At 39.0% G+C, this 13,729-nt stretch overlaps 1 protein-coding gene across 1 annotated transcript in view; it reads right to left on the reverse strand.

The window, feature by feature from the left end:
- raver2 (ribonucleoprotein, PTB-binding 2) overlaps positions 1-13,729 on the reverse strand; it is a gene marked incomplete at both ends in the record, with an annotated part of 74,626 nt that overhangs the window by 43,158 nt on the left and 17,739 nt on the right. Inside the window, one exon of the mRNA XM_080505709.1 lies at positions 13,117-13,183. Coding sequence (XP_080361835.1) covers positions 13,117-13,183 — 67 coding nt within the window. The remainder of the gene's footprint in view (positions 1-13,116; positions 13,184-13,729) is intronic.

Below are 13,729 nucleotides of genomic sequence, written 5' to 3' on the forward strand. Positions count from 1 at the left end.
AGACAGTGTGTGTGTGTGTGTTTCTGTGGTCAGCTGGTTATCATGAGCTCCTCTTATCTTGTATGTGCATGCATGTGCTCCAAACACAACACAGCAAGGTTGAGAGCCCTGATAATACTGTACAATGACTGTAACCATCAGACCCTAACAGTAGTGAGAGCATGTACCTTGAATCCTTGTGTGTTTGCTTTTGATTTGTAGCATGGCTTTCTACGATAAGACTTAAAATATTGAAGTTGACGTGTGTAGCTACTCATCACTGTTGTGGGGACCTAAATCTGTTGCCATGGTCATGTTTTGCTTTGCTTCTAGTAGCTCTTGATTTGCAAATATTGGTTTGTCGTAACAGCTGCATGTTTGCAAAGTTAAAAAAAAAACAAAAAAAACAACAACAATACACTCGTCAAAACATTTAGCAGGAAGAGTGAATGAAACAAATAGATGCCAGGTATGAATATCTAGTGCTCAACTGAAGTCTGGGTGGCTATTTCCAAAATTTCTAAAGCCAAATTAATTTGGTTTGCAATATATTGGACCAGGCAAAGCCAGCTTCTGAGTGTGGGTGTAAATAACACCTCACTTTCACTTTGTATTAATGTTGCTCTAGGCATTATCCTGATCACACTGTACAGTAATGTACCAATTTGTTGTCAACCAACCAACCAACCAACCACCAGTGAACTAAAAAAAAAGAAGTATCTCATTCAATATAATACTGGTAAAACTTGTGTTATTATGGACAGTAACACATTTTACAATTTACAATAATTATTCCCAATTTTTTTTTTAATATAAAAATATATAAGCCCACTCCCCCACCGCCCAAAAAAGGAGGAAAAAAATCCTCTGGTGTCAAAGTACAGAGTGTCCATATATGCATTAATGCATGACATTTCTTTGATCTATTAATGTATTTGTATCTTCTTTTTTTCACTGTACTTTTTTGTCATTTAGTGAAACTAACTGGAATGAGCTGCAGTGACTATACACCATTGAAAGATTTTCAAGGAAATTTGAAATTTGAGTGTTTCTCATTGATTATTTTCTAGAAATTTAGAGAATTCCTTATATATACAAAGTGCACAAAGATATTGTCAGTGTTGTTTGGCTATACAACAAATTCTAAAAAGCATCAAATCAATGTAATTTTTTAAAACAGTTTCAGTAGTATCAAAGCACTTCAAATGGTCCATCTTGGTTCACTTTTAATACAAATGGAAGACCAGCAGTCTATTAGCAGCACTAACCAAGCAATAGCACTGTTACAGGAGTCAGTTCCAAATACAGACATATTCACTGTTGTATCTGGGTTCTCCCTCACATTTGTCTCAAAATGGCATTCTTTGCACCCCATTACAGTAATGAAAGTGACAGCCTTGTAATGAGAAAACCAGAAACCAATGTTAGTGAGACACAATGGAAAGCAAACTACCATCATCATCATCACCATCATCATCATCTTCTCTCCAGGTATCAAACGTGGAGGTTGTTTAGCAATATGAGATGTGTCGGCGGGGCTATGTGCTTCGTTTAACTCGCCGTGGCACATTTTGCTTGATGAAAGTGTAAAGATTCACAATAACTGATGCAGAGAAAAAGTATGCGCAAAGGCGAGCAGCAAAGGTGACATATTCAGTCAACCTGGCGGCGAGAGTTAAAAGGTATAATAACCGTGTGTGTGTATGTGTGTGTGTGTGTGTGTGTGCGTGCGTGCGCCCTCTGTGTGATCAAAGATAACAACCACACCACATTTGCATGGCCTGTGCTGATTTACATTTCGCGATTCACAAGGAGACAGATGGACAGATGATGACAGAGTGGTAGAAAAAGAACAAGAAAGGGCGGGCGACAGAGAAGAGGAAAGGGAGATGAGGAAAAAGGGAGTGGTGACAAGCTGCTATCCAGGGAAGCTATTAGATGGATTTGGCTGCTGTCGGTTAAGACAGGAAGAAGGAGAACAGAAAGCAAAAAAGAGAAATGTACAATGTAAATATAAATAAATAAAAATAAATGAATAAATAAGCGCACTATAGAAACACTAATACTAAATGTGTGTGCGTGCGTGCGTGTGTGTGTAATAATATAATTAATAATAAGTAATATAGTAACACAATTATATACATATATACACATAATTGTGATATCAAATTACTACAGAGTGCAACTGTTTAAATTATGATAACATATATGAATACATTTATACCAGTTTTTTTTTCTCTTATTTCGCTGTTGATATTGGGCTCTGCAAAAAATAAATAACAATACCACATGAAATATCACTGGCGTGAAGAGGTCAAATGTTATACCGATTTGGGGCAAAAAATATCGTCTGTACCATCGTCACCAGAGAAAACCACAAACCAACAGCATAAAGTTAGATGGATCAGTCTTGAAGGAATGTGGAAAGTTTATAACTATGAGGGGCAAATGGTGTTCCTGCCACGCTGTCTCTCACACACGCACGCACGCACGCACGCACGCACGCACGCACGCACGCACGCACGCACACACACACACACACACACACACACACACACACAACGCAACAGAGGCCACTGAGCTTCCAGCCAGTCTTCATTACTGGACAGGGCAGCAACAAGCACAAAGAGCTCTATTGAAAGGCAGGGATTCCCAGGATAACCCTGGGTATTGTATTCCCTGATCCCCGGTTCCGCAGTGCTGCCGAATTAGTACACATACCTCTGGACTGGTGACGTCATGTAAAAGCGGCCTGCTCGCCGTGGCTGCTCTGCTGGCAGGATGGATGGATTTATGTGTGAAGATCCTAACAGGCTGGCAGACAGGCTCCTCTGCCGGGGCCTGGGTACATATGTAAATGTGTACATCTGGATCTGTGAGCCTGCCGAGCTGCCTGTCTGCCATTCTGCCAATCTGGCCCACAGTCTAGAAATAAATAATCATAGGCTATGAATTTGGATGAAGTTTAATTGGGCTACTTGGTCAAAGCAGCAAAGTTCTCTTATATATTAAATGTGCACAATGAACGAGCCAATAGACTAAACACACTAATCATTTATTATTAGGCTTTTGGCAACAGGTGAGGTCAAAACATTTGGGATGAGAAGGCAAACATAAATTAAACTCCAACAGAGCTGAAGTCTGAATCTGCCAAATCTTTAGCCAACTCATAATCTGCTCTGATAATGAGATTTCATCAAGCCCTAGTATATCCCACAAGATAGTAAATGTGCACATGGGGACAGATAACAAGCTGTTGGTAAATCACTTTCCAATTCACTAATAGTGAGGAAATTATCACTGGAGGTAGAAAAGCATGATGAGAACAGCAGCGAGGCTGAAGGGGCCCAGATCAAAGAAACGTCAAAAACGTTTTAGGGAATAGTTTGACTATAAAAAGAAAGAAATGAGGAGTGCATGAAAAAAAGAAGAGGTGTGCTTCAGGTATGTGCGCTGGGGGAGTGGATGTTCAGGGGAGGGAAAAAAATAAATAAATCATTGTTAACCAAGGAGCTGAAGCAACGGCCCGAAGCAAAGCCGCAAATGGAGAGATATACACACACAGCAGGACACGCTTAAACACACACATTAACACGGATACGTGCACCGCAAGACACACTGACATAAACACTCCCATCAGTTTGACCTAATAAGTCCATCGGTGGAGGCTGGCTGAGTGAACTGATATGGTCATAAGTGCAGACGCATGCCGAGCTGCACATTTCAAATAGAGCAGAGGCCAGGGAGAGAGGAGGCGGCAGACACCACTACACTACTGTACAAACAGAAAAAGAAAAACCACCCCAGATCATCATGAAACAGGCAAAAGATAACTGGTGTTTCATAGTAATCTAAGTTGTTTATGACCAAAGAATGACATAACAATTTGTGCGCAGTGATTTGTGTATAAGGGATGAAATACATTCGACGTATTATGACTGTACATATGCTCAGGCAATGCTGAAATACCTAAATGGCACTTAAAACATGTGGCTCTCATATATCATAACACATATCTCAACTATGGGAGTGGTCTAGTTAAGTCCAATGAAATGCCTATGAACTAATCGCCAACTACACAGTAAAGCTACACCCCTGCCAAAAAAAAAAATTCAAATATATTCTAATGAATGATAACCAATGAGGAGTCATTACAATCGCTATTTGTACTGGTAATTATTTGTTTCACTTCAAAATCAGATTATAAGTCCAATATCACAGAGCCTTTGAGTCTGTAATTGAGAACTGTGTTCTCCAGCGCATAAAAACACACAAAATAAACTTTCAGTCCCAAGAGAGCTCAACAATATCTTGTGTCCTGTGCATGATTGTCTGTGTTTATCGTATCCGCATATGCGATATGTTGCACACTGGGAATATTTCTGCCTTTCACACCAATTACAGGAAAGTCTGTACCCACAGTAACAGCATCAGTTTCCTTTTCTTTGGGGGAATGACGGCATGTTTAATTTCCTACTGGCTTGACAGCAGCATCTGAATCATGTCTGTTTCTTAAATATCAGTACTGATGTTTGGATATGATAAAAAATCAAAACAGACTTTTGATGCATCCATGTAACAGTGTATTCATTGAAGAAACATTGTGGTAAAAGGTGACAATCACAGAGCCACAAATTAGTTTTTGACAATTATAAAATAGGTATAGATTACTCTGTATATGAGACTACCATTATGAAAATTATGTTGGTAAACATCCATTTTCCTTTTTCTATATGCAGTTCTTCAAAAGTATGTTGGAATCTATCCAATTAAAACTGGGAGAAGGGCAACGTACACTCTGGACCATGCCAACATGAATAAAAAGCAAAACTGCTAATGTGCAGTAAGGATCAAGCATATTTTAAATTTGAAAAGAAAAAATATATGATATAGTGGTTTTTTTTAATATATGCTAATGCAACGGCCAGCAAGAATTGCTGAAATAACATCCATCCAGTTAATCTCTTGAGGGCAAGGGTGACCAATTAATTTTATAGACGGGCCACATGAAAAACTAGGACTTTGATGCCGAGCCAAGCTGTGATTTCACTCCAATTCAGTTTAATATACGCATATCTCTCAAAGCGGTTTGTTTAACGGTTTTAGTCAGCTCCCATTCCACTTCTGCATCAGTACTGAACTTAAAACTGTTAGGTCTAGTACTGATACTTTTTAACAAAGTGACCTGTTCTCCACGGAATAGTTACATAACTTTATTTTTGAGTTCAGCATGTATTGGTTGCAAACTGCGCACAGAAAAGCAAAGCCAGGTCTTCTCAGCATGTAGGGGGGAGTACAACGAAAATGCAGGGGTGACCGACACGTTATCTCACAGAGACTTAATCACCTAAAGATCAAAACATTAAAGTAACAATAACACCGTGGAAATATAGGAGAAGATCAACAAATGATCATTCATTCTCTTCATATTATTAAAATATAGTTTTTTATATTTATCATACATATTATTGAGCTCATGGGCTGATAATAACAGCAGAAAAATATAAACCAATATAAAACCAATTTCACATTTTAGCATAATTTGACATATAACAGTTGCATTCTGTTGTAATTTGGCAACTCAATGGCAAAAACACATAGCCTGTGTATTGTGATATGAAATTTACAACAGAGTTTAATATATTCCTGATTAACAAAATAATTTGCAAAACTAATTTCATAGCAAATCCATTCTTTTTAGAAGTGCCCAGTTTGAATTTAATAAAAAATCATTAACCACGCAGCATAGCCAGTAGGTGAATCATCCCACATCATATAATATTTATAAAGTTTTGTTCTAAGTTTTGAAGCAATGAGCACTTTGATCTGTTGATCACTGCCCTTATTTGAAACTGAGCACACTCCTTCAAAAGCAGCTCCAATCCCATAAGATAGATGAGAAAATGACGTAACCTGACTCATGCTGATTCCTGAATAATTCTCTGCTGAGGGCTCAGCAACAAATTGAGCCAAGATTGATTACGGTGTGCTCCTTCACTCCATTTCCATCACACACAAGCGCCGACTCTTGAGATGACTTGTTAAAATCCTGCCTCACAAAGTTCAATGTTTATTTGTGATCATTGTTTCCATCTTTGTCTTCAGTTCCACAAGGTTCCCCTGGTTTTAGCACAGTGGTTTCAAGACATGCAGTTTTCAACTCAAGCAAAGGTATTTTCTTTGGGAGTGATTTTCATCAACAGCATGTGCTAATTATGTGTGAGTTAAGAATTGATTCAAGAATTTAATCATCACAAATAACTGTATTATGCATCACATCATGAAATAAGAATGACGGGAAATAAATAACTGGCAAGCCAAGTACCGATATAAAATGTTCCAAAGCTTTGTTTTGCACTCCTGGATGGTGGGGACATTTCTGTTCACGATGTTGAAACCTAACTTTCACAGTGTTTCAAAGGTGGCATCCTCCATTTAGTTTTTCCAGGCATTCAGCCTATCTGAAGAAATATCAGTACAGACACTGAGCCAAGTACTTGTGGAATGAAAGCAGCTCAACAGGAAATATTAAGCGTCTTGTAACGACACTGAAACTGCAAATTTTATTTGTGCCGGTGTTCAAATTTCCTTACAAATGTGACTCGTCTTTAAATTTGGGTAAAGAGTCCAAGTAAAGAGTAAAAGTATTTCTGAAGCTACTTCAATAACAAACCTCAGCTTGTAGTAGGCAGAGGAGGAGTAAAGAATCACTATATACTGGAGAGCGATTGAAAATAACGCTGGTCAGTTTGTCTAATGCGCAGCTAAGTTTGTAAACAACCTGTTACATATTGTTTTTGCATTGTATTATATATAATTTCATTGTTATCTATGTATATTAGACTGGCTTGGAGGCCTTCGTTGGAAAACAACTAAAAAGGCATGTACCTAACATTTCTTCCTTTATCTACTGGCTGAAAGAAATGATACGACACAGAAGAGTTTCAAAATATACTTGGCTTCCCCATTAGGGATCTTTGGCCCCGACAGTGGCTCGACTGCCTTATTAGCAACAGCAACAGCAGTGCGATCACAGCCACACTCTGTAAATCATATGTGATCTGAGTGTAATGCAACTCAGCGCAGAGCAACTTTAAAGGATGTTTTTCTCAAATAAACTCAACTGATGAAAGATTGCACTTTGATAAAGTCAAAAGGAAGAGACACAATAAGGCCTTAGAGACACGAAAGTAACACAATTAATGAAGTGAAGGAAGGCGCTCAGTAGCGAAATTAACAGAACATAGCAGAGGACACTCAACATTAGTGAGTACCTTTTTTCTGCACTTTCAGCTCCAGTCACATTTTTCTGTCTCAAGACTCCTATTGCTGCTGAGTTACTGCCCTCACTGAAGTGGAAATGTTCACAACAGTAGGCAGCCAGCTTCTGTGGAGAAAATTCAGACACAACATAGAAAGTTGGCATATTTAACTTTAGTAATCATTAACTCATGTTTCTTCATCCCAGCTGAAGGTCAGAACTCCAGCTTCAACATTTCAGGGGTTCAAATAAAACATTTTTAAAAAACTAAAGAAAGGAAAACTCAGAAAGGGTGAAACAAAGCGAAAAAAATAAGAAAAATGTATTATATCTTCTTTCTGTGAGGTTGGAGAAGCAGAAAAGGTAGAAGAGGAGGAGACAGAGGGAGAGAGAGAGAGAGATGTAAAGAAGAGTGTGACTCAGACTGTAAACACTTGGAGGGATGATGTTATCCAGCTTGTCCGAAAACTGATCTGGTGGCTGGCATGTCTGTGTCATAAACACACACGAATGACTCACAGACAGAGTCCATGTTGTCCTTGGAAAAACACACATAAAAGTTCGAAAGTAGAGCACATTTGTCGTAACGTACACTCAACGTACACGTGTGTGCATTACATCAAAACAAATGACAAGTGTTACATCCCGAGAGCTGAGGTCCGGTGGAAGTATGTGTTTACAGTTGATGAGGCGACAAGCCAGGAGGGGTTACTGGATCAAGGTAAAATATTCAGTCCTTACACACACACACACACACACACACACACACACACACACACACACACACACACACACACACACACACACACACACACACACACACACACTGACACACACACACACACAGAGTGAAAAGTTACATCGGCTTGAAATCAATCTTCCACACCTCAAAGTGAAGCAGTCGGGGATCTCCAAACACACATGCATGAACACACGTAGGCTCACATGTTGTCCAGTGCAGGAAACAGTTCCTACACATCCTGTTGCAGCTGCTCTCCACTTCAAACCAGCTCCTTTGTACTAATATAATCAGAACAGCCGCCATTATTAGTTTCTGCAGGAACTTGTCCATTTCAACAAAAAACCAAAACATCAAGAGACAACAACTGATGGACCACATGCACTTGAAATTTAACAACTGACTGGTTGGAGTAGAGAAGTGCATTGGGAAGGGACTCTTGCAGGACCTGAGCAAATTTTGCAGGAGCTGGCAGATTCATGTTTGCTGCTGGCAGGAAGAAAATTCAAACCCTGAATCTCCCAGAATTGCTCAAACAGGAAAAATGGAGTAACTAAAAGATGTTGAAAACAAGATTAAAGCTGGGTTGTTCTTCACCCAGTCAAAGGAAGAAGAATCTGATACATGGAGACTATATAGGTGTTACTAATGGTGAAGGCAAGGAGAAGGAATTTGCTGTAATGCATGTGAGAAAGCATTCATTTCCAAGGAAATGACTCGGCACTTCAGGTTTGAGACAACACATCTACTCACTTTTCCAAGGGCGAATCTCCCAATTCAAAATAAGCACGATATAACTCGAGGTGTGCTGCTCTGCTGTAAGGACACAGGAACTCATTATGAGCAACTGCTTTCTAGATATAGTCCAACACTTCGTTCACAAACCACGAAAAGACCTCTCTCTTATGTCATGACATCAAGAGGAATGAGCACATGCTTGTGAGGTTTGGTCACCGAAGACTTTACTTGGAGGATGTGGTTTGCAGCTCCTTTTGAGGATGGTTTGTCAAAAACAGATGATGATTTAAAGAGTTATTCCAAAAGCTGTGAGCATTTGGTCTTGATGCCTCGCTTCTGGGTGGATGTGATTTCTTCGTTACTAATAGTGGCTCCAACAATACTGCTGCCCTCCGGGGACATACCAGGCTGAATTCGTTTTTCATCAGTGAGGCGGCCCGGACGCCTGAGCTGTTTGATTTGCTGACCATTGCAATAAAGTTGATCAAATATTTGTTTGTGTTACCACTATTCGTCTATTGTCAAATAAGTCCTCTCCCAGCAGTTCACTTGTGTTGCCTTAGTCCATTAGGGTGACGGAGCAGTGCTCTGGATCCCCTTCTCTCTGAACCACCAGTATTTGCACCTCGTGTCTGAAACAGCTGTAGGAAACTAGTGACAAATAAGCAAAGTATCTTCACCTGATATTCAAAATTGATACACTCCTCAACCTAAAGGTGGAATACTAAACAAATGCTGAGCTAGGAAAAATTTAAATACATTTTCTTAATGACTGAGCTCAACATACTGCTAGTATTTCCATTTTTAGATTATTTCCATTAAACTTTAAAGGGGGGGTCATATTATACAGCTTTCCAACACTTTCACACAGGTCTCGTTGGTCCAAAAATGATATATTCAAAGTTAGAAAACTATTAGAAAGTGAATTCTGCATAAAATGACCCCTTTAAGGAGCTGTTTTGACTCAAGCAACAATTCCATGAGCAGGCAGATGAGGGCATAAATACAAAGTATGTAGAGAAGCTCCATAATTATCTACATAATTTGATCCTTTATAACAAATTTCAAAAGAAAAAGGAAAAACTCTTACATCAGCTTACTTTAATACAACAGTGTTATGACATGACCACATATATCTCTATAGTAGCCAGTGATTTCACTTTACTGACATGCTGAGATATTTTTGTGTAGAGAACGCATTTGTACTGCTTCTGAGAGAGTTGACATGTTTCCATAGGATGTTTTTTTACTGCAGTTAAAGCTTGTGAAAAAGATTCCACGGTGTGACTTCAGGCTACCTGAAGAAAAGTTAAAAAAAAAAAAAAAAAAAAAGCTTCATGAATCAAGGGAAATATAAACTTTGTTGGACAAGCTAAAATGAGACGAGGAACGTCTCAGAGAGAAAACATCTTGGTTACAGTTAAAAGACCTGTACCAAGGACAGACCTGGGTTATCGTTCCACTAAAACAACAAAAGTCACTGTCTGTGCTCCCAAATCACTGGCAATCATGAGCAGGCATTGACGGTAACACTGTTTCCAAGCCAGGCTCAATGCTTTACTCTCTCACATAATTTAGCTGTATTTGTTACACTGATAATAATAAAACTCTTCTGGCCTAGCCTCCTGATAAAATTCTGAAAATTATGACCTTGGAGAAGTTAGAACTACAAACTTCATAATTAATATTACTTAAACAAAATATGTCAGGAGACATTTCTATTATGTGTCGTGGATAATACATGAGTTGATGAAAGAAATCCAGAGTGCAACACTATTAGTGTCACATTTACCTTCACCTATCATTGATATTCCTGCCAGAAAGTCGAAGCAGAACTAATATAACAAATTAGCTTGCTTAATCATTTGCATGTGAAAATGCACATTGCTGAAAAAATGCCACAGACATTTGGATGTTAAGAAAAATAGTCCAACTACCACTGCTTTTTTTTCAGCTTAATTTAACGAGAACTCAAACTCACAAAGGCTGCTATACCTTGTTGCCAAAAGACTGACATTCTTGGGACGAACATGAATAGTAACGATACAGGAAGGTCATGGAAAACCAAAAAAAAACCCAACTGTGTCACTGTGGAAGCCAAAAGTAACTAGAAGAGCTACAGCATGGCTGATAAGTGAAAAAGAGGAGGAAAACAAATGAGGAAAAAGCCATGCTGGTGCCGAGCATCACTTTGTTTGTGAATGAAATTTAAATTTTGTCCGAGACGATGTTTGATGTTGAGAATAATGAACTCCTCACCACTTCATCCACCTCAGCACCCTAATTAGTACAGCAGCCCGGCCACTGGTCCAATGAGGGTCCCGTGTTTCATCAGGCGCTCATTTACTCTGAAACACCATTAACCTTTTGGAGGAGCTGTCGCTTTAATGTCTCAGCTGTTTACTGCTCCCCTCCACTTTCTGAAAGTGTTGTATTTCAGATGCTTGGTGGACTGCCCGGACTAAATATAGACTCTATGTAAGATTTCCCTGGAAAGGGACACACTCCAGGGGTGTGTGTGTGTGTGTGTGTGTGTGTGTGTGTGTGTGTGTGTGTGTGTGTGTGTGTGTGTGTGTGTGTGTGTGTGTGTGTGTGTGTGTGTGTGTATGTGTGTGTGTGTGGACCTCAGTCTGTTTACGTAGTTACGTTACTACAGTGTCATGTATGTAATGAATTGTTTTTTTCCTTCTGAACATGTTCTGAAGATATAATACATTGAGGGTCATGTCAAGGCTTGGTAGTTGTAGTTATGGTGAGAGTTGCACAAGTGTGTGTGATGGGGAGAGGTTTGTAATTAATGTGGGTAAAAAGGTACTTTTACCACTCTGAAATATGGAATCACACGGTAATCAGGGTAATTGGTAAAATAAGGCTAACATAATGAGAAAGCCTACAGGGCATTCCCAGCCTCACACTTTTATTGCAAACTGATTCTTTGGTCGGCATACAACAATGTGCAGCCTTGTGAAAATGAAAAGACTTGAAAAGAAATACTTTTTTTTCCCCCTTTTGTTGGCATTTTGCTTGAAGAGCCCATGATGCTTCCCTCATGTCCACTGCTATAACACAAACACACATTAAGGTCTATTTGTACCGTATTTTCTGGACGATAAGCCGTGACTTTTTGCCAACACTTTGAACCCTGCGGGTTATAACACGATGGCTCTAATTTATGGATTTTAACGTGTTAACGGGCTTCATGCCGCCAGATTCTACTTCCGCATGTAGAATCTCTCATGCTGTTTTTAGCGCCTCTGCTTCTCCAAAACTTGCCTTAAATGTGACATTTCTGCTCTTGTGCTGCTTCCCGTGGTCCGGAGCACCAGCAGCCGACTGCCGTGAATGTTGCGTTCAGGTGCATCACGTAAACTTAGCGCGCTTCAGGTGCATCGTGAATCTGATGTGTTGCATCCTTGGCTGAGAGATCTTCCTCCTCAGAATCATAATCAGCAAACAACCGATAAAATACTTTATCAACAGAGATAAAACGCTTGGTGATTATGTATCCGTCTCTCTGTGTCTCTCTCTGTCTGTGGGCTTCACAGCAGGCGCATGAGGCACACGAGGTGCACAACACAGTGCTGTGTGGAGGAATTTCAGGCACTATGAAAGACAGATTTGCAAGAACACAACATAACAACTAAACAATGTTTTAAAGACGCTGAAGCTTACATTTATATTGAGTGTTGAATTGTAGATTTTATTTTCATCATGTCAATCAATTAAAAAAAACTCCTTTCTTTGGAGACGCCATCCCTTGTATAGAGACTGCACTGATATTTAACCACCGTCAATAGTACTATCAGTACTTTAATTGGTTGTTCCATTTTGCTCTAATTTGACAAAAACGTAAAAATAATGCTATAGCAATAAAAGACAGACACACGTGTCCACAGGCCTTTTAGTGTTTCTAAAATATGTTACATTGTTTCAAAATGTCATTTGTTCTTCACGATTCATTCCAGTCACAGACAGAATTCCACCGCTACACAGCTTTCCATAAAGTTATCAATACAAATAAGCCGTGACAGATGGGACATTGCTGTGTGTGTGTGTGTGTGTGTGTGTGTGTGTGTGTGTGTGTGTGTGTGTGTGTGTGTGTGTGTGTGTGTGTGTGTGTGTGTGTGTGTGTGTGTGTGTGTGTGTGTGTGTGTGTGAAAGAAAGAGAAAAAAAAGAGATCCTCGACATCTACCTTTGCGAGAACCAATGGAAACATTTTGATTTGGCGTCTCTCTTTCAAAGACAGTTCAAAGGTCAAATTTGGGGCTGAAACGTTTAGTTGTGATTCTTAAGATGAACGGACAATTAGTTCATTTAGTTGTTTTTAGTCCTCACAAGTACAGACGTGCAGGTGTGTTTTTGTAAACATCTAAATGTCTGGTTAGACGTGAGTCTTACCTGTCCCTTTGTTGCGGTCCACAAAGCAGTACTTGAGCTCGTATTCTTTCAAAATTTCATGGACTTCCTGCGAAGGAAAAAAAAGAGAAACTTAAGTTGCACATCCAGAACACCTGGGTTGCGCATGCACAAACAAGTGTTCAATTTATCTGAATGTACTTATGTGTATGTACAAATACTCCAATAAACAACACAATATATGAATTGAAGTATCTGATCTCATTGTCATATTGTAAAATAACTTCACGTGAATCTAAATTCCATGAATGTCTAAATGATCCATTTCAATGATAAAATAGAATATACATTCATCCCGCACCATGTGCCTACCTCGAGTTTTGTTTTCAATCAGCTGTAAAATATATGATAAATATTGATTACTAAAACCAATCTGATGATGTCATTTATATCATTCATTAAATTTTCTCAAAAATATCAAGAGTAATACCACATTCAGTCATAAAGTCTGATCACTATCTATACAAACCTTGAACTGAAGCAAAGGAATATATGATAATATAGGACATTCTCCCAACCAAATATTAGAAAAAAAAACAGACTTCAAGTTTGACTGACTTATTTCTTTCAAATGAACAATCAAGGTTTTTTTTTT

Source organism: Blennius ocellaris (genome assembly GCF_963422515.1).
Source record: "Blennius ocellaris genome assembly, chromosome: 12".
In the NCBI taxonomy this organism is placed as follows: Eukaryota; Metazoa; Chordata; class Actinopteri; order Blenniiformes; family Blenniidae; genus Blennius; species Blennius ocellaris.